General features: G+C 52.8%; 1 protein-coding gene across 1 annotated transcript; it reads right to left on the bottom strand.

Moving 5' to 3' along the window:
- Positions 1-456: 456 nt before the first annotated feature.
- SLC5A9 (solute carrier family 5 member 9) lies at positions 457-17382 on the bottom strand. Its single transcript, XM_004598488.2, has 14 exons — positions 17194-17382; positions 15497-15568; positions 12894-12998; positions 12468-12632; positions 11255-11360; positions 10508-10588; positions 10141-10346; positions 9865-10000; positions 8967-9074; positions 7952-8102; positions 6655-6823; positions 5447-5662; positions 2704-2863; positions 457-933 (listed from the first exon to the last, which is right to left on the bottom strand). Exons 1-14 carry the CDS (start codon positions 17353-17355, stop codon positions 725-727), a joined length of 2046 nt encoding a protein of 681 aa, XP_004598545.2. The 5' UTR covers positions 17356-17382; the 3' UTR covers positions 457-724.
- Positions 17383-20122: the final 2740 nt, after the last annotated feature.

Raw genomic sequence — 20122 nt, 5'->3', positions numbered from 1 at the left:
CTGGCCATGCTGCCCAATGCTGGGCTTAACCTGCAGTACAGAGTGGTGACTTGTGTTCAGCAAGTCTCTGTACCACTATAACCTAAGACTTTGTGGTGTGGCAGCAGCAATATGCATACTGGAGTTTGAGAGCAGGAGTAGACACAGTTTGAACAAATGACAGTCCTTTGTTCAAGAGTCCCCTCCCTACAATACCAGCTGCTACTATGTGCAAATTCCTCTTAGTTTTTTGGGTCTGACCATCACCACTGTGGAATCACCAAGAAAAACCCAAGACCCTCATGTGTGCTGCAAATAGTTCCCATGGATCTTGGAAGTAGAGTGGATACACAAGTAGAGAAAATGGGAAAATGGGAACATGTGAATTTTTTTTTTTTTTTTACAAATTCTTATATTCTTTTCTAACTTCAGTGAACGTTTCTAAATAGTCTTCACAGGAGGGTAGAGACAGTGCTTTTGAGGTAGACATGTAAGGCAATGTAATAGAGAATTGGAGTCCCAAGGCCCAGGGTGATTCCTGCTGTATGACCTTGAGCCAACCGAGTGCTCTCCCTGGGCCTCCATTTCTCCACTTGTCAACTGAGCAGATTGCAGGTGCTGCTCTTCAGGGGCTCAGCCTCTGTGGCTTCCAGTCTGGACAGCAGGGGGAAAGACAGCCTGTCTCTGTGGCTGGCCAAGGTTGGGCCATGTTTCCCCTGTCTTGGTGAACGACAGGTCTGTGGAGTCATGCAAAGTAGCCCCAGAGGAAGATGTTGATGGCCAGCAGGATCACGGCGTTGATGTCACAGACACTCCTCCAGAGCGGCTCCTCCTCGATGCTGGTCAGCTTCTGCTCAAGGGCAGCCTTCTCTGATGGGCTCAGGGTCTGCTCTGGGTTCCTAGAGAGCCCACAGAACCAGCTCCAGAGCAGCTTTCCCCAGGACCTGCATAGGGCTGCAAAGGGGAAAAAAACAGAGGGGAAAGGGAGATGAAAGGATAGGCAAGGGAAGTAAAGAGAGAAAGAGAAGGAGAAATGATGAGAAATCAAGGAAGGGGTGAGAATGCCCAGGCGGCGGGGGATGCTTTTTGCAAAGCACAGGCTGGATGCTGAGTGTTGACTGCACGCTGAGCTCCGACACTGGCTTCAGCCTCCGGGCAGATAGCAGAAGCATCTCGTTGCTTCAAAGGTGCATGCCCAGGAGGCATCACACGATTTGCCCAGATTCAAAGCACACTTGAGCCATGTCTGACTCAGGACGGAGGGCACCTCTGAACCAGGCAGGGCCAGCTCTGCCTTCAGCTGGCCGAGGCCACACCCTAAGCACTCAGCTGCTGAGTGGCACGCTCTTTCTCAGTCAGCTGCATCCATGACAAACACCCTGCTCTGCAGCAGGTGTCCCCATCGAATGGGGTCAGAGGTTTCATAGCATTCAGCCACGCTATTCATTCTGCTTCTGGAAGTCAATGGTGGGAAGGTACAAGTCGACCCATTCTTCTCTCTCAGGGCATTACCTGTGCAGCTCTTCCCTTCCTCTGTTCTCCTTCTCTTGGCAGCTGCCTCATCCAGTCTATTCTCACAATGCTCTTTTCAAAAGCTCCAAGTTTTACAGGGTTTAGTACCTGGTTCACTAACCAATGTTGCGATAATCTTGTCTATGCTTGGAACTTTCCTTAATCAATCCAAGTTTGACACACCAAAAGCTAGAACTAAGATGTTGGCTGAGGCCCTGATGGAGTTCTGGCCAATCCCATGACAGAAGGCAGCTGCTGGGGCACCCCAGCCCACCCTGTGCCAGTGCTAAGACCTCCTCTCACTGAAGCAGGGCACAACCTCAGGACTTGAAATGTGTGGCATTTGCCAATCACAAGCGCAAGGACTTTCTGAAGTCTGAAAATTTTCCTAAAATGTTTTATAATTAGAAAGTCTCTATAATGCCATCATCCACTGATACCTACTATCATGTCCAGAATAGATACATTTTGTCCTATAATCAAATTCAGCTTTGGGTACTACATGGTCTTAAAGTGAATGTGATTAATGGGCAATTCTAACTCATGGAAGGACCTCTAGGAGGCAGAGCGTGTGTGGCCTATCAGCAACTGCAGGAGGCACCAAGGGCCTGGTGCTTGTGAGGGAACCTGGTGGAGACACACACGCCTGCATGCACACTCAGCTGCGCTTGACTCTGGATGGTGATGGACAGAATTACTAAGCCTAGTGCACAACACTCAGCAGGTGACACCTCTGCCTTCCTGGGCACCCATTCAGCTTGGGGGGTGGGAGGGTGGGGCAAAGGACTTTCCCTCTTGGTAGATTTGGGAAAGATAGGGAGGGAGTTCTAGCTTTAGCGACTCCTTCCTTCTAAGACCTAAGCTGTGCCCAGGGCTGGATCTGGGGGTAACTGGATGCATGCGTCTGTCTGATGCTGGGGTTCAGTGTTAGGAAGTATGCTTCCTCATGAATATAAACCAGATCTCCCATCCTATACTTTATCAGTAGTGAGGACAATATTTTCATTCCCACTTGTCTTTCTCATCTGTCTTTTTTTTCTTCAAGTAGTCTGATATACTTGTTTTAAAAAATGGAGGAAGAGTGATATTTAGGGGGCTTCCTCAGAGACCCTATCCCCAGTGGTCCCTGAATCGAGTCTTAGCAGGCCCAGCATGATGTCTGCTGTTGCTCTTCTGCGATGTGCATTCCCCTACCATGTGGCGCCAGCCTACCTCCCGGCTGCTCCTTGCCCTGGCTGGAGTTCTCTGCTGCTCCGCTTCCACCAGGGCACTCCTCCACTGGCCTCTCTGATGTCCCCAGAGAGCTCTCAAAGACCTCCTCTTGTAATCCAGGGTGGGGACACTCACGGGTCCACCAGGTCAGGCGAGCAAGCTGGAGGACAGCAAACACTGTTTAGAGTCTCTTGCCTTTGGAGAGAAGCTGCAGGCAAAGAGGGCCCAATCCATGGGTTATTATTAGAGCACCAGAAAGGAGCACCAGCAGTCAGACCAGGGCTGGGAGCTGGCAGGCCCAGATCTGAACTCTGATCTTGAAATAGGAACATTTTACGAGCACCTGCTCTATGCCAGACTTGTGCTGGGTGCTGGAATTCAGGCGAGAGTCAGGCAGGAGTCAGGCAGGAGTCAGGCACAGGAGTCAGGCACGGGAGCTCACAGATGGGGAGAAATGAGACTGGACAGGGAGGCAAGTGCCTGAAAGCCAAGTCTTGGAAGGTTGGCACCAGAGGCAATGCTTTAAAAGAAGTCTAAAGCATTGGAGAACACTGGCAATGGAGAACCACCACAGATCTGAAAAGGTCCTTTGGGGTGAAATCGAGGGTGGGAGCTATTGTAGAAATGATGTGAGAAATCCCAAGTGCTCCACACAACAGGTAGGAGGGTGCAGCCTAAGGAACAACGAGAAGATGAAATCTATTGACCACAGTGACTGATGGAATGTGCCAGATGAGTGGGCAGGGAGAACTCACCTGCTCTGGAAGACAGCATGGGTGGTGGGACCCTTTCAGGGGACCAGGAGTAGGTTTTATCACTTGTGAGGGAGCTTCAGGGGGCAGAAGGAGGATATATAAGCGTGCAAAACAGAGGATTCATTCGCAGAGTCCATGGGACCCAGGCGAGGAGCAGTAAAGCTGGGTCCCCTGCACGTTTCTGCTGGCTTGCCATCTTGTCGCGTTTGATAACTCCACAGCAGCAAGCACGATCAGTTCTCTGGCTGATGTCAGAGCTGGTGCACTCAGCTGCAAGCTCCGAGCCATCTCCTTTGCAACAAGGCTCGTTGTGGCGTGTTGAACCAAGTGTGTGCAGCTGTCCCTGGCTCAGGCTTCCCTCCCCCTGGCATCATGGGAGCATGGCCAGTTTGTCCACCTCTCTCCCAGAGCCTTACTTCACATTCGTGCTGTGTGGCTGTAACAACTTGTGAGTTGTGTCTCTGTGTCACCAGAGAGTGGTCAGATCTGGGGGAAGTTTTTAGTTTTCGGGGCAGAGGGTTTGGCTGGAGATAGAGAATCAAGTATGATCTTTATGTAGAAAGTTGTTGAATTCAGATCCAGGGGCACTGAGGAGTGAGAAGCATTACAGCCACAGGTGGGTTCCTACTTATATGTAAGCCCATGAAGAAGTCAGAAGAGAGAGAGGAGAGCATAGCAGGAACTCAGAAGGGAGAACATCCAGGGAGGGAAATGAAGAGCGCATTGGGAGCAGGACGTGGTCAGAACTTGAGGAAGATGGAGGAATGCCCACTGATTTTATCAGCAAGAAGTTGTCAGTTGTCGGTGAGAGAGATATCTGTGCACTGCTCGGGATGGCAGCCAGGCTACCATGAACGGAGACGAGAGAAAAAGACCAGAGGCAGGAAGAGGGGCCTGAGGAGGAGCCATCCTTCGCCAAAGTCTGCTGGCGAGAGAGGAGAGAGAGGCAGTGGCGACTGAAGGAGAGCAGGTCCCAGGAAGGACTTGCACTTGGGACAGACTGCAGTGCCAGTTGGGAGGAACTGGAATACTGGGGTGCAGGAGGGAGCTCCCTAAGGCCACAGTGAATACTCTGCTTGCCATAGAACTCATCAAATCCATGGACACAGGGTCAGGCTGCAAACCCCAAGGCACCACACACAGGGGCCATTGCAAATGAGTCCGACCCCCACAATTGGGGGGTGGGGTGACTGATCTCCACCATGGCCTTTGCTGTGGGCTCAGTCATATCCCCCAAAACCCCACAGGTTGACTCAGTACATGGTTGCATTTGGCAATGGAATCTTGAATTGGTAAGATGCAGGCTAAGTGAGGTCAGAAGAGGGCCTGAGTCCAATGTGGCTGGTGGTTTTCAAAGATGGGTTTCAGTCATGGGCGTGCACAGGAAGCCCCACGGGGCCACGGAGAGAAGGCAGCTTCCACAAGGTCCAGACAGGGCAGCTGTGCAGACACCGGGGCCTCGGCCCTCACAGGCTGTGGGGCCGCGATGCCTGTGGTTGAAGCCGCCTGGTCTGGGGCACTCAGCCAGGACAGTACGGGCAAGCTCATGTGTGGTCTGAGGGAAAAGCAGCTTCCCTCGTGGGGTGTCCCACCTAGATCGCTAAGACTGCGGAAGATGAGGACCCCTTCACATGGAAGACTCGGCTTATTGTATTTATGTACTTATTGTCTAACAACGAAATCCCCACTCCGTCTTCAAGGCTCAATTTAAGGTGACCTTGTCAGGCCAGGCTGGTCCTCAGGTTAGTCCCACTAGAGCTGGGCGCTGCGCTCTACTTCTGTGTGGCCAGGCACCCTGTGGCGCCCCTCGCCTCGCCCGCGGACAGACACAGGCAGTGACCATCCCGCTTTGGCGCTGCAGCACAGACTGCTCAACTGATACACCACTTTCCACTGGGGGACTCCCAGCCCGGTGACCACAAAGACCGGGGACCCAACCCGCAGAAGGCCAGTTCCTGGCACTGGGCCCGGTGGGACGCACCACTTGCCTTTTCCTCAGGGATGGGGGCTGTGCAGAGGCTGACGGCGATGATGACGATGGCCGTGAGCCCGCACAGGAGCAGCGCGAAGTACAGGTAGTGGAAGTCCTTCAGCACCGCAGGCCTCCGGTCCACCTCCCCACAGGCGGGGGCCGGCAAGCAGAACTCGAGGATCATGCGCACAAGCCCCACTCCCAGGCCAAACATGAGGCCCCAGAAAGCCCCCTGTGGAGAGACACAGAGTAAGCCAATCCCCTTCCCAACCCCGCCCAGTGAGCACCTGTCAGAGCTGAGACCGCAGAGTAGCGGCTGCTATGTGTACAGCAGGAGTAGAGTAAGCTTTGATAATACACAGAAAACACCAGGATCCCCTTCCTTGTGTGTGTGTGTGTGTGTGTGTGTGTGTGTGTGTGTGTGTGTGGCGGGGGGGTGTTAGCACCTCTCACGTCTTCACTTACAGCATCATTTGGCCCTAACCTGTACCTGTTCCCACCAGGTATGTAAGAGTCCGAAGACGTCGTCTATTTTAACAAATGAGGCGCTGGTCACCACTTGACAAGCCCCCAGAACTCAATGTGGAGGTTATGCTGTGTGCTAGGAGATCAGAGCTCTACCCAGGGAGGACATGTGGCTTAGAGAGGCGGTCAGAAAGAGGTGAGCTTGAGCTCTCGTGGTGTCCTTGTGGAGCTGCGCCTGTGGACTGGGGCCTGCTAGTGGTCCCAGCACTCACCAGCTCTCCGGTCGTGGTCCCTCCAGCTTCCTCCGCAGCATCAGCTGTCAGCGTGGCCATGTGAGTGACGTGTGCAGGCACCCTGTGAGTTCACACCTGCCCGCCATCACTGTCACTGCCGTCCGTTTGCTCACACACAGGACAGTGGAGCGCTGGAGATGGGACAGACCCTGGAGAGCTTCCTGTCTGCTGTGTTCTCTCTCATGCTAGCCCTTGTGCCTGGAACACTGCTCAGCTCAATGTCACTCCGCCCAGGACGTCCTTCCTGACACCCTCCCTGGAGCCTGTGCTCATGTCTTACTTATCAGCTAGATCACCTCTGGCCCTGGGGGCTGGGTGACCTTTGTGAAAGCTGTACCACTGCACTCCTGGTGTGGCATGAATGAATCTCGCTCTGACACCGTGGGCAGAAGCTATAGGCCATCTACAGACGGAGGCTCCAGACCCTGAGCCACAGGGGTGGCGGAAACAGGTGTGTGGCACTCACCGGCTCTGTGACCCGCTTGCAGAAGATGGCCAGCAGGAAGAGGGCAGTGATGGGCGGAGCAAGGTAGCTGGTGACAGACTGGATGTAGTCAAAGAGCTGCCCACTGTTGGAGCTCTGGATGAGGGGGATCCAGAGGATGCTGACGACCACCAGGAACACCACAAACACCCTGCCAGGGAGAGCACAGCGCACTGCCGGGTGCCTTGGACTGGCCTGGCACAAACCAGGGAAGGTGAGGCACTGGGACTCAGAAAGGCAAAGAGCAGGGGAGGGGATGCATGGTCACGGAAACTGAAGTCAGAAGGCCAGAATCCCAGACACTAAGTTTCAGAAATCAAGGCTGCTGAAACCCCAGAACACCAGAACTTCAGAACCCCTAAACCCCAGAAGGCTAAGACCTTGGCATTTTCATCAGATGCTTTCAAGGTCATGCCATTCACCTGCTGTTCGCATCAGGCTCCACACCTCCCACCCACGCAGGACAAGTCCTTTGGTCTCTGCTTCAGAAGCTTTTCCTTGTGTTTTAAGTCCCAACCCTGCATGGAGCAGGCTCCTTCGGCTCTGACCTACTGTCCTTGAAAATGGCATTGTGCTTCAGGGAACAAATCCATATTCTTATCCAGACTCCTCCTCAACTGACCTTGACCTGAGCCTAAATCCCCAAAGTATTCCTGAACTGCGATTTTTTTTTTAATTTTTTTTTTTTTTTTTTGCTGCAGGGCTTGATGCAATGATAGAAATGACCACTAGATGGAGTCCAAATCCCACTAATGGATCAGATAAGTGCCTGCCAGGCTAAGCAGCGTGCCAAGAGATAAGAACTGCTTCCCTTGAAATGTCTCTGCACACCTGTTCCCTGCCTCCCACGCTCTTTCCAGTCTCCATGAGCACAGTGGGAATCCATGTAGACCCCCTCTGCTCATTCCTCTCTTCTTGCTCAGATCTTAGCTGGTCACTCCTGGCTGAGCAGGCAGCAGGGCTGTGAGGGCAAAGGGAGGGAGCGAAAGGCGTGACATCCATCTAATCTACAGGTTGTGTGTATGTGAGTGGGGGGGAGGGTGAGATAAGCAATCCTTGTCCACAGGCCGTGTTAGCTACCAAGCAAAGATCTCAGAGGGCTCCCCCACCCCGTGGAGACTTATGGGATCTTCTTAAGGACACTGTAGAGAAATGGTCCTGCCCGGCCAGGGCCTTTAGCCACCGTCTCCTGAGTGGAGGAGAGGAGAAACAGAGGGCAAGGGGTGCTCATCCCGCAGGGAGGAGCAGCCTGGAGGGAGCGAAGCAAGGGCCAGCGCACCTGCCCACCACCATCAGCTCCTGCTCCGTGGCCTTCCTGCGGAGACGCCGCCAAATGTCGATGGCAAACAACGTGCTGCTGCTGTTGAAGGTGGAGGTGAGTGAGCTCATGAGGGCAGCCATCATCACGGCGATCATCAGGCCCCGCAGACCTGGCAGAGAGGGGCTATGAGCAGGCAGCTGCTTCCTTAGCACTGGCTCGCAGCATCACACAGGGCCAGGAGTTTGGAGTGAGGAAACCTGCAGAGAATCCTGGAGTGGGGGAAGCCCACCCTGCACAGATAAGAAATCCAACAACCCACTGTGACTGTTAATAGTCAGTGTTGCGGTGTGGAGTGACTGCCCGGTTCTCGGAGGCAGAAACTGGGTGTTACTTGCTGTCAGGAACTGGCTGTGGAAGTGCCAATGATCCCTGTGGCAGATCTGTATCCTCCTGGGCTTGCTTCTACCCCAAGACAAGGGGCCGGGGTGACCCTTCACCCACCTGACTAGCACAGTTAGAAACCTCTGGAACTCGGAAAAGAATGCCACCCTTGGTCCCGTCAGTGTCCTGTTCCCCTCCTGCACTTTCTCCACTTTCTCTGGGTACTCAACCCCTCTCCGTGATCGACCGGGTTAATTCCACCCCGCAGAGGACTCCCAGCTGGATGGGAGTCAAACACAGGTCTGCTTGGGTTATTCCTGGAATTCAACTTTCCTCCCCTTTGGAAGATTTCCCCATCCTTGGCTCTTCCCAGGCTGAGTCACAGCCCAGTGACATTGCTTTACACCCTCCACATAGCTGAGATTTTGGGGACAGCAGGATCCAGGCACAGGTGTTGGTCCCTCAGCTGTACCTTAAGTACCTGCCAGCATCGTCAGTCCCTTCCCAGCACAGGGGCCACATGTGGCTGTGTACAGGTACATAGTGAAGCGGGAGTGTGGAGATATTTCTCTTCTCTCTTCCCACCCGCTCTTGGTACAATCCCTGCTGGGCATGGAGACTGGAGGAGGTTCAAGGGGGAGATAGGACTCACCAATGGGCATAAGCTCCATGACCAGCTTGGGGTAAGCAATATTGGAACATCCCACTCTGGCCCCACAGACCCTCTGGCAGATGTCAGGGTCCACACAGCCCACCTCATCTGCAGAGAAAGTGGTAACAGAGCAGTGGGATCAAGGGCCTTCTCAGCAGGCCTACATGCTCTTCAACTCCTGAAGATGCTGGCAGTGACCATGAAGCCTGGGTGCTGGGCAAAGTTTCTTGTGTTCTACCATGCAAACTTGGGAGTTCTTTGAGTATCAGGTCTTATATATTTGTAAGGATTTACTTATTTCTCTGGAAGAGAGAGAAGAGAAAGAGGAGAAATAGGAGAGAGGGAGACAGATAGAGAGCAGGAGAGAAGAAGGAAGAGACACAGAGGTCTTCTGTCCACTGGTTCACTCCCCATATGGCTTCATCAGCTGGAAATGGACAAAGCTCAACGTAGAACTCCATCCTGGTCTCCCACATGGTTGGCAGAGACTCAAGTGCTTCTGCCAGTTTCCTGTACTTTCCCAGGCACATTAGCAGCAAGCAAAGTAGCCAGGATGGAACCAGCACTCTGATAAAGGATGCAGGCATCCCAAGCATTGGCTTAACTTGCAGTGCCACCATACCAACCTCCAGGCACTGCGTGATGATAAAGGCAAACAAACGCCCTTGGGAGCTGCCAAGGACACCTTATGGGGTTTTCCACACAAGAAATGGATGCAGGGTTTTAAGATATAATTGTCATAAGTTTCTTGCACTGATGTGTGTGTGGGTTTGACCCACAAAACCCAGATCTGGCCTCTGCTCTCATCACTAAAACAAGCCTTGGGTCTGTCCAGCATTGCCCAGGGCACCTTGTCCACCCCACTCCCCACCTGCCCAAGAGCAGGGCAGACTCTCACCTGGGTACAGGGCCCGGCTGATCATGCCAGGCATGACGATGAAGAACGTGGGCATGATTTTCAGGTAGCCCCCTAGCACGGAGCCTCCCTTGGCATGGGACAGACTCTTGGCGGAGAGCGACCGCTGCACGATGACCTGAACAGGGCAGGTGCATGGTGAGCCCTGCCCTCCTGTCACCCACTGCCCTCCTTCAAGCCCAGGATGAGGCCCACCCCTCGGTGCCTCCGGTGCCCACCTTCTCTGAGCTTCCTGATGGGTCGGCCTGGGGGCATTACCTGGTCCGTGCACCAGCACCACGTGGCCAGCACCGTAAGTCCAAAAATGAGACCTGGCCATGGAATGTCCCCGCTCACAGGGTCTCGAAGCATGTGGAAGGCGTCTGGCCGTGGGAGGTGACAGGTGGTATTGGGGACTGTGACATTAGGGATGGCCAGCCTGTACCGCTCTTGCAGGCCTGGGTACCAGCCTACCTCCTGAAAGCCTGTGGGAACAGACACAGTGAGGAAGACAGGTGTGCCACCCCACTGAGACCCCAGGTTTTCAGAAGAGAGGACAAGGCTCTGAGCTGTGGGAGCTTCCTTCAAAGCCACCCCAGAGAGGAATATGGGGTGAGAGGGAAGTGTGCAGCCACTGCTTGCTTACCCAGAAACATGAGGACCAGGGCTCCCACAACCATGATCAGCGTCTGCAGTGCGTCTGTGTAGATCACAGCCATGAGGCCCCCTGGGACCAAAGCAGAGGGCTCATTCATCAGCACCCACAGGGGCCTCCCTCTGCTTCCTGCCCTGAGCCTGGCCACATTGGGTACACCAGAGAAACACAGAGCCTTCTTGGTGGGTGAACTCTGGCTTCCTGCCTTTCCCACAGCCAGTGTTCTGGGTTGACCACAGCCAAGCATCCAGTTAGCTCTGTTCCTGGCAGCGTGTGGCTATGATCATAGCTTCCTGCGGTCCAGTTTCCTGAGAGCATCGTACCATGAGCTTCTACAGGAACACACGCTTCTTGGTCTGAGTCTAAGCGAGTCTGTTCTGCACTGTCCTCTGGGCATGCCCAGCCTTGCACGACTGGTTTTAGAAGACCGGTGAAGGCAGGTTTTTGCCTGGGCTGTTCGTGGCAACTATGGTTCAGATCACAGCCCCCTAACCTCTACCTTGCTGCCTTGTGTCTTTCAGGCATCTTTACTGGACCCATCTCCCATTTCTGCCCTTTTGTGTCACTCAGCCTCCTCCTCCAAGATGTCCTCTTGCTCTGGCACCCTGTTTCAGCATGTCCCTCCAGCTCTGACTGTTTCAGGCAATCTCTTGGTGACTATGTCCAGCTGAAGCTTCCCTGCCTTCCCTGGCTTACTGTCAGTGTCTGCACAACACCGTGACCCACCCTCCAACCCACCTGCGATGGTGTAGACTGCCGTGACCACCAGCAGGATCACCGTGGAGAGATACAGGTCCCAGCCCAAAGCTATCTGGATGAACAGAGCTCCGGAGAAGATGTCGGTCTGCAGAGAGGGAGACCCACCAAGCCCAGTCACCCCAAGGCTCTTGATGGGGAGCATGGGAATGTTACTCACCAGACCCACCCAGCAGTTCCCTCAATCCTCACCACCCAGTAGAGATGCCGGGCCTTGAGTGCCATGATAAAATGCTTGGGCTCCCTCTCAGAGACGGGGAGGGGCTACGGACACCTCACAGCCAACACTGCTGTGGCTACATTGAGACCAAGAGCAGGTACCACATGCCACTGCCAGGTGTCTGTTGGCCTAGGGAGGTGTGGTGAGGAAGGAGCGGAAGGTTGGGGACATGAGGAGCAAACTGGGGGTGAGCAGAGCGTGGGGACCCAGGAGTGGCTGACTCCTCCTCAGAAGAGCAGGGCCCACTCAGCTGCTCAGGGCCCACTGCTCAAGGACGACAGAGCCCCGGTCCTAGCAGACTCTGAAGGCCTGGATGATGCTCATGGTAGCAGGTTCATGAGAATTTCCGGGATGCAACTTCTTCTAAGCCGACTTGGGGTTGTTCTCTGCATTGGTAGAACAAGCTGAGAGTCATCCCCAGCTCAAGATATGGCAACTGACTGCCTCGGTTCCCTATGGTGTGTCAGGGCTCCAACCAGGACTGCTTGGTGAACCTCTGACACAGCAGGGAGGGAGACCCTGGCAGGGCCAGAGGGGGAGGGTCCGACCTTGACTTCCAGCTGCAGCTCCTTTGACTGGAATTGGACCAGTTGTGCCACCTGCCTAGCTCTGCTTTCTGAGTTTAGCTCAATAGAGAAGACCAAGGTTTTGTTTTTGTTTTTGCTTTTATTTTCTGACTCTAATTTTCTGGATACTTAATAAACCTGTGGTTACTAAATGGGGAATCAATTGATGAAACGATAAATGAACAAATGAGTGCTATGATTGTGAGTTTTTAAGCATAAAGACTTAGATTCCCTTACAAGTGTACATCATTGATCCTCGATTGCCCCACTAGTGAGGGCAGCCTGAATTGGAGCTGTGCATGGATCAGGCCTTGGTTTGTCTGTCTGTGACCCTCAGCTTCCCCTCAGCTATGAGCCTCAGCCGCTGTCTCTGCTCAGTGCTTTCACTGAGAGCAGCAGGGATACCCACCGAGATCTTGGTGAAGATGTAGATGATGAGAGACAGCAGAGACAAGTACACCTGGATCCTCTGGCCTCCAAATCGCTTCCTTAAGTACTGTGGCATGGTGACCACGCCGGCTGCGATGTACACGGGGACAAAGACCCAGCCTAGGGCCAGGAGCAGCCAGGTTGCCTGGGGGAGGGAGCAGAAGGTCTCCAGATGGAGGGGCCACCTCCCACCCAGGGGGTGAGCCGTGGCCAGGGACTTCATCCCAGTCTTTTTGTGTGACCTTGGATGCTCCCTCTGCTCCTCCCAGCCTTCATTTCCTCCTCTATAAAATGGGTTCCCAATTCATCCTGCAACCTCCCAAGCATCCCTAAGGTTCTGAGCGCTGTGGTCAGGAGTTGGGTTGGGCTGGACCCTTCCCTTCCCAGGCCAGGTCAGCCTCCTTACATTCCACTCGAAGCCTCCCACGGCAAGGCCACTAGCAGCCCCTGTCCCAGCCAGACCAATGAACAAGCCACTGCCCACATTGCTGGACATCAGAGATGCTCCGATCTGCAAGGCACAGGTGGGGTCAAGGGTCAGGATTAATCAGAGTCATTTAAAAGTGAAGCCTAAACAGCAAGGAATGGGCATGGAGCTAATATTTGCAGGGCCCGGGCTGCTTGCTGGGCACTGAGTCAGTAACACAGTACCTCCCCACACGCATTTGGAGGGAGGACTATTTGCAGTCCTGATTCACAGAAGAAGGAGCAAATATGGCAAAAAGTGAAGACGAACACAGTGGCAACATGTCACCTGGAGAGTGAGCGGCAAAGTAGGAAAGAAGGAAGGCAAGAAGGAGCCCCCAGTAGGGAGGATGAGGCTCTGTCTGGGTGCTGGGGATAGATGTAGGATTTCAGTGAGAAGGAAGGGGAAGGCAAGACCTCCTAAAAGGGGCAGGATTGGCTGCCCCCACCCACCCTGCAGTCCCAGTTCCTACAGGCTCCAGGGCGAGGACACAGGGAGGAGCCAGGACACCTCTGAGGGGAGTTGTCTCCAGGAGACCGTCAACTCGTCTGAGACAGGGAAGGCAGTGATTCCAAGAGCAATGGCAGCAATCACAGCAGCCGGTGCTTGAACAGCATTGCGCATCAGGCACGATGTTCAACAGGTGAATGGATTCAAACCCACACACTGCCCTTTGAGGCAGGTATTGTGATCATCCCCAATTTACTGATGACTGAGTTGAGATGCAGACCAGGGAGTTCTTCAAATCCCGCAACTAAGAAGCAGCAGAGGGAGGACTGGGCCCTGCTGTTTCAGCTTCAGTATCCACTACCTGAATGGTGCTCAGCACCTGCTAAGCACTCAGCCACTTTTCCCTCCATTAGCAGGTGAAATCCTTGCCTGGGGAGGGAGAGAGGAGAAAGAGAGGAGCTCTGGGGTGTGGGAAGATTCCTAGAGGAGTCCTTGAGAGCAGGACTGGGGGTTGGAAGGGAAGAGCTGTGTCCTGTATCAACTCAATAAAACTGCTTCCTCTCCCACAGCCTCAGCTTCTTCACTGTGAAATGTGAGGACTCATTTCTCCCCAACCTCCTGTCTTAGTGGTCCTGGGCAATAGAAAGAAGACAGGAAATATGTTGATGAACTCAGGGAAGAGGCAGCAGAGTAGGGCAAAGGTGCAAAGTGAACAAACGTGGCTTGATGTCACGAAGGCACTTGTGATACCGCTGAGCCGACACATGCGCACACACATGCAAATGTACCTGCATGCACACATAAGGAGACATGGTCACACATGTGCATGTGCTTATGCACAACTCAGACATAATCTTAACATATATACAATGCACACCCAATATTCATGAATATGCATATACACACATAGCCCACTAAAGCATGTTCACTCACATACATGTACATGCACTAACAATGCATCCCCAGTCATGGGCAGGGAAAGCAGTGACAAGCAAGACAGGGTAGGGAAGAAGCGAGACGATGGCTGGAGGTCTGAGTCTGTGAGTTTGAGAGTGCATGATTGTGAACCTGTGTGGGTGTGTGAATTTGTGAGCAAACACAGATGTGTGGGTGTAAGTGAGTGAGCTCCTTAGCATGTGAGTAGCTGTGTTGTATCAGAACATGAGTGTTTACATATGTGTGTGCAAGCGTGAGAGTGTGTATAAGAACTTGAGAGCATTATGAAAGTGTGCATAAGAATTCATGATGCAATGTGTAAGAATGTGTGAATCAGTGTGTGAGCATCGGAGTGTACAGAGAAGTGTGTGTCAGTGTATGAGAACATGCATGAGTGTGAGTGAAGAATGTTGTATGTATATGTGAGTGTGAAGGTGAGTGTGAGCGTAGATAGGAGTGTGTGTGACTGTGAGAGTGTGCATGTATGACTGTGAAGGTGTATGAGGTTGGGTATATGCCACACTGAGAATGCATGAGTCTATGAGTGAGTCCGTGAGTGTGTGCCAATGTGAGTTTGAGTGTGAATGTAAGAGAATGCACTAGTTGAGTGTGCAAGCACAGAAGTAGCATTTGAGTTTTGCACAGCCAGGTGTGTATGGAGACAGCATCCATTACTGCTGGGGCTGATGGCCCCACAAATTCCTCGTGTTTCTGGAAGAGGAAGTTGTTGTAGTGGAGTTGTCCACAGCGTCCTGGGAGAGCCTGGAGTTGGCAAAGTCTTCAGGACCAATCCCTTGGGCGTGTTAAAATTCCCCTCGATTCCCCTCACTTACATCCTCTCAGTTTCTGACTTGTGTGTCACCTTCTCAAGGAAGTCTCCCCAGCTTTGTCCCAGGGAGCCAGGGATTCCTCCCAACTCCTGCAAGCCCTGGGTTTCTTCCAGGTCAGCCCTGATGGCATGGACTGTGAGTCCCTCTGTGACAAGGGAGAGGACCAGTGGGGAAGGTTCCCAGGAGATGACAGTCTGAAGTTTTTGTAAAAGGTCACTGGAACTGCAGGTGGATTAGCCAGGAGACCAGAAGAGAGGACATGGATGCAGGAGGAAGAGCAGAGAGCAGAGCTACTAGGTTGGGAGGAGAGGTGAGAGATGAACTCACCGGCCACCAACTCATAGATCTTCCTGCCAAGAAGTAGCCGCCAATGGTCCCTCGGCTTGCACGGATGGACGACTGGGAAGAAAGTGGCAAGAGGTGAAGACCAGAGAGCCTCTCTCTGACCTCTGCCCTCTCCCACCCGGATGCCTGTCCCACAGCCAGGTACTATGGGGTACAGAGGGAAGGGTGAGTCAGGACAGAGCCTCCAGAGCTTTGAGTTGTACATGTGCCTTGAGAGCCAGTGATGGAGACTGGGACAGGAGAAACCCGTAAGAGAAGGAGAAGAGGGAATTATCCTCCGGTGGGAGAATACTTAGTGACAAGGGACAGGTGAGGGTGCAGGGCCTGGTGCTTGCTATGTCACTGTTTGAACATTCCAGTGTCACCTCTTGGAGCCCATGTAAGCAGAGACAATTCACTCTATAGAGGAGGATGGGAAGGAACTTATCTGAAGTCACAGCAGAGCTGGTGCTCTTCCCAACCAGCTCCCCCAGGAGCCAGCAAGTCTCTCTGTGCCCAAGGCACTTTCTTCTTTTTATAAAAACAATTTTAAAAATATTTACTTATTTACTTATTTGAAAGAGAGAGTGAAAAGGGGGAGAGTTAGAGAGAGATGTGGGAGAGAGAGAAAAAAGAGAGAGGGAGAGAGAGGTTGATTCTCTATTTGCTAGTTCCCTTCTCTAATTTCTGCAACAGCCAGGGCTGAGCGAGGCAGAAACCAGACATCATAAACTCTGCCCTGGCCTCCCATGTGGGTACAGGAATGCAAGCATTCAGACCATCTTCTGCTGCTTTCCCAGGTCATTAGAGGAAGCTGAGTGGGAACTCTGTCAGGCCTCCCATTTAGTGGCAGGGAACTGAGCACCCGAACTGTCATCTGCTTCCTCCTAGGACATGCACTAACAGGGAAGGGGTGAGAAGTACAGGAGCTGGGACTCCAAGCAGACACTCCTGTGTCGTAGTGGGGTGTAGGCGTCTGAACAGTTACGCCAAATGCCCACCCCTGGTTGTTCTTCCCAGCAGCCCTGGGAAGAAGGGACTATTTATCTCTCTCTTCAGATGAAGGCTTGAGGTACAAATAAGGTCCTTGCCCTCCCCACAGCCTAGGCAGTGACTGCTGGGACTCAAGTCACAATCTGCCCCAAAGAGAGTCTAAAGGTGCTGGTTTTCCTGCAGGACTGCAGGAGATCATCTCAGGTGTTTATGGCCTGCCAGCTGTGAGTTGGGCACAATGCCAGGGGATTACAGGTATCTTGTTATGAAATTGCTCCAGTTCCACAGTGTGGCTTGTGCTGTCCTTGTCCACATGGGGAAACTGAGACACAGCGAAGTACTGCATATGTCAGGATGGCGGTGGGCAATGGGTCAGGTCTTTGCAGAGTAGGGAGTCTTGGATGAGGAAGAGGGCAGGAGTGAGGGCAGCCAGGCATGGGTGGGGCAGAGGCAGCAGGAGCATAAGGACAACAAGGTAAGTAAGGAGGTAGGAGTCAGTGGTGGGGGGATATACTAGACAGCTTCTGGCTCACAGTGTGATCTTGGGCAAGCCATAGCCCTCAGCCTTCCCTTCTATAGAAGGAGGTGAAGGGTCCTGCTTGAAGGCTCTTTGTGGAGCTGTGAGCATTCTGCCCACTCCCACACCCAGCCTCAGATGAGAAGCTGCCACTGTCTCTCTACCCAGCCTCTGCTTCAAGGCCACTCACCCAGATCCCCACGGCCAGGACAAACACGAAGTAGATGACGACCACCACGATGTCATAGGTATGCAGGCTGACTCCAGGGCCCAGCGCTGACTGTGGAGCCGCCTCCAGCCTGTCCCCCGCCTCTGAAGCTCCAGGTCCCATTGTTGCTCGCTCCTGGCTCATCTGTGTGTCCGTCTCCTGCAGGCTGGACTTTGAGGCGCTCCCAGCTTCATTCCTTTCCTTTAATGATTAAACAGCCCCAGGCACCATCAGCCTGGCACACAAAGTCCTCTTACCTGTCACCCTCAGTCCCTGCAGCATGCCTTCCCAACCTCTCTGCACCCACATGCCCAGCTACAATGTACATATGCACTCACATGTGCTTGCCCACTGCCAGAAGAGGAGGAAGAGAAAGAGGTAAGAAAGAAGCCCTGGAACTCCCAGGGCTGGGAGGGATTTCAGAAATCAAGGTGTTGCTTTGTGGAGGGGAAACCGAGGCTTAGGGAAGGAAAGGAGCTGAGCCTGGGGCCCAGGCGCCCTTCCAGTCTACTCTCAGTGAGTGCCCTTCATCCAGTGGGAGGAAGACAGGGGAACTGAGGACTCGTGTCTGTCTATCTCAACCTCCAAGGGGTCCCGTCCCTTTTCACAGACTGGGAAACTTAGGCTGGGAAAGGGACAGAGAGCAAGGCTGATGAGACAAGGCCAGAATTCATGTCTGCTGATGCTTGGCCCACATTTCCTACCTTGTGCTGTGACCCCTAGAATATCTGTGATTAGAAGTCCTTTCCCCAAAACAATTCAGAGTCCCACCTGCTGGACTCATGTAGCCTGGCTTCCAGACCTCAGTGCGCTTATCACCTTCCTACAGGTGACCTTGGGTGGGTTGTTAAGTGTCTCTCAACCAGGGCATCCCTACCAGTGTGGCCTGCACCTGCTTGCCTCAGCACCTGTGGGGCTACTGTGACTTCCTGAGATGCTCTACAAATCCTGAGTTACTGCATGCCCCTGGAGCTAGCACAGAAAGGGTGGCACCAGCCGATATCTCACTGAGGGGGCTGGATGCCAGACCTACAGACTTGACGGCTTGCTCACATGGTCCTTCCAGAGTGGCTGCGTCAAAGGCATTTCAGTCTTCTGTTACTCCACATGCACCTGCTGTACACTAGGCCAGCACCCTGGGTCTGAGCAGCAGATAAAGGTGTCCCACTGCCATGTCCAACCTCCCAGCATCCTGTGAGGACCCCAGAGTTGTATGTTGGAGCCAGAACTCTTTCTCTTTCCTTTTAGGAGAAAGGCAAATGAGAGACAGGATGCTGGCTTCTCTCCTGCCATTCTAACCCAGAAGATGAGGCACAGGCCACACTGAGCCTGAGGGAGCAGTGCTGACAGGCTGGCAGGGCTCATCAGGCTGTCATAACCATGAGGCTTAGATCCCAGAAAAGCAGAGAGGTTGATTGAAGTCCCTATGGAGGATATGCCCCTCACACACATCTAAAGGGAAGTAAGAATTTCCTAGATAAATAAGAGGGTTAGGGGGGTGAGGCTGTGTTAGCCACATCAAGAATATGAGAAGGACCAGGTGCTTTGGATGGTCAGCCTGCCGGCCCTGCTTGGGGTGGTTGAGGGTGAGGCTGGCAAGCCTTGAGGCCAGAGAGGGGAAGAGGGAATGCCTGAGTTCACTGCTGGGGGTCCCTGAGAGAATTTCTCTTCCAGAGAAAGGAAGAGAAACAGGGCACTGGAGTGGGGGGATGACGGCTGATTCCTGAACTTCTTCCTTCCCTTCCTACCAGGACCCTAAAGTTTGCCCACAAATCGTGTCCTCTAACCATGTCTTCATGGGTGCTTGAGGGTAGGCCCCACCCCTTGCACCTTTCACTGAATACTGCACCAGCGGAGTTGGATTCACAGTGGCTAGTCCTCAAGTGTAGCTGACAGCCAGGTATGCTATCCCCCAAATCAGCTCACACTTATCAGGGAGCTTGTGGGGTGCTGCTTGGGGTCTGTTTGTATTTGCTTCACTCAGGTCTTTGTTATTGGTGCTCCAACTCATGGGACGATGGAAACAGAAGCTTGGCAGTGAAGGAGAGATAGGTAGGGACCACGGAAGGAAAGCAAGAATAGTAGCGGATGAGTTAGTGGTACAGAGAATGGCATTAAAACCAGAAAAAGCAGCAAAGACCCTGCCAAGACGGCCCAAGAGTGTTGCACAAGTATCAGACAATGTAGACCAACTCCCAACCAAGGGCATTCTGGAAGAGAAACCAAGAATTCATACTTGTGGATGCCCCAGAGCCAGCGAGGCAAGATGACTGTGGCTGTTCTGAGCATCTTATATAGGAGGCACAGATTATGAAGTCCAGACAGAAGACATTTCTCATGAATGGCTAAATATTTTAGGTAGGTTTTGGTAGTCAGAGGCGAGGTTCCAATTATAGAAAAAGTTTCAAAAAGTGACAGGTGTTTCCATGCTGCCAATCTCACTAAGCAAACCCACTCGTGCACCCTGGGATGTCCCAAGGCAAGACACTGAGACACAGTGCATGTGTAATTACTCATGGTGCTCAGGACACAGGTCTTTAGCAAGAAGCAAACCAACATCTATCGACCCCTTCCTTCCTCTTAGCTGAGCAACCCAGAGGATGGAGCAACCAAGTCCAGCTGAGGTACTTGAAAAAGTTTTATGGAGTGGGAAATCTTTGAATAAAAAACATGAAATTGAATGAGGTCAATAAAATGGCAGATTCCCATGAGGCCCCAAGATACAGTACACACAAGGAAAAAAAAATTGGTTGTCTCTTGTTTCTTGATTTCAAAGCTCACTATAAAGTTATAACAATCAAAACATTGTATAAAGAAACCCACATCAACCAGTAGAATAAAATAAAGAGCCCAGGAATAAAACCTCATATATCCTATGAAATAATTATTGAGAAGCTGTCAAGATTATCCA

This window comes from Ochotona princeps, chromosome 2 (genome assembly GCF_030435755.1).
Source record: "Ochotona princeps isolate mOchPri1 chromosome 2, mOchPri1.hap1, whole genome shotgun sequence".
NCBI classification, from domain to species: Eukaryota; Metazoa; Chordata; class Mammalia; order Lagomorpha; family Ochotonidae; genus Ochotona; species Ochotona princeps.
This window is presented reverse-complemented; position numbering and strand designations above follow the sequence as displayed.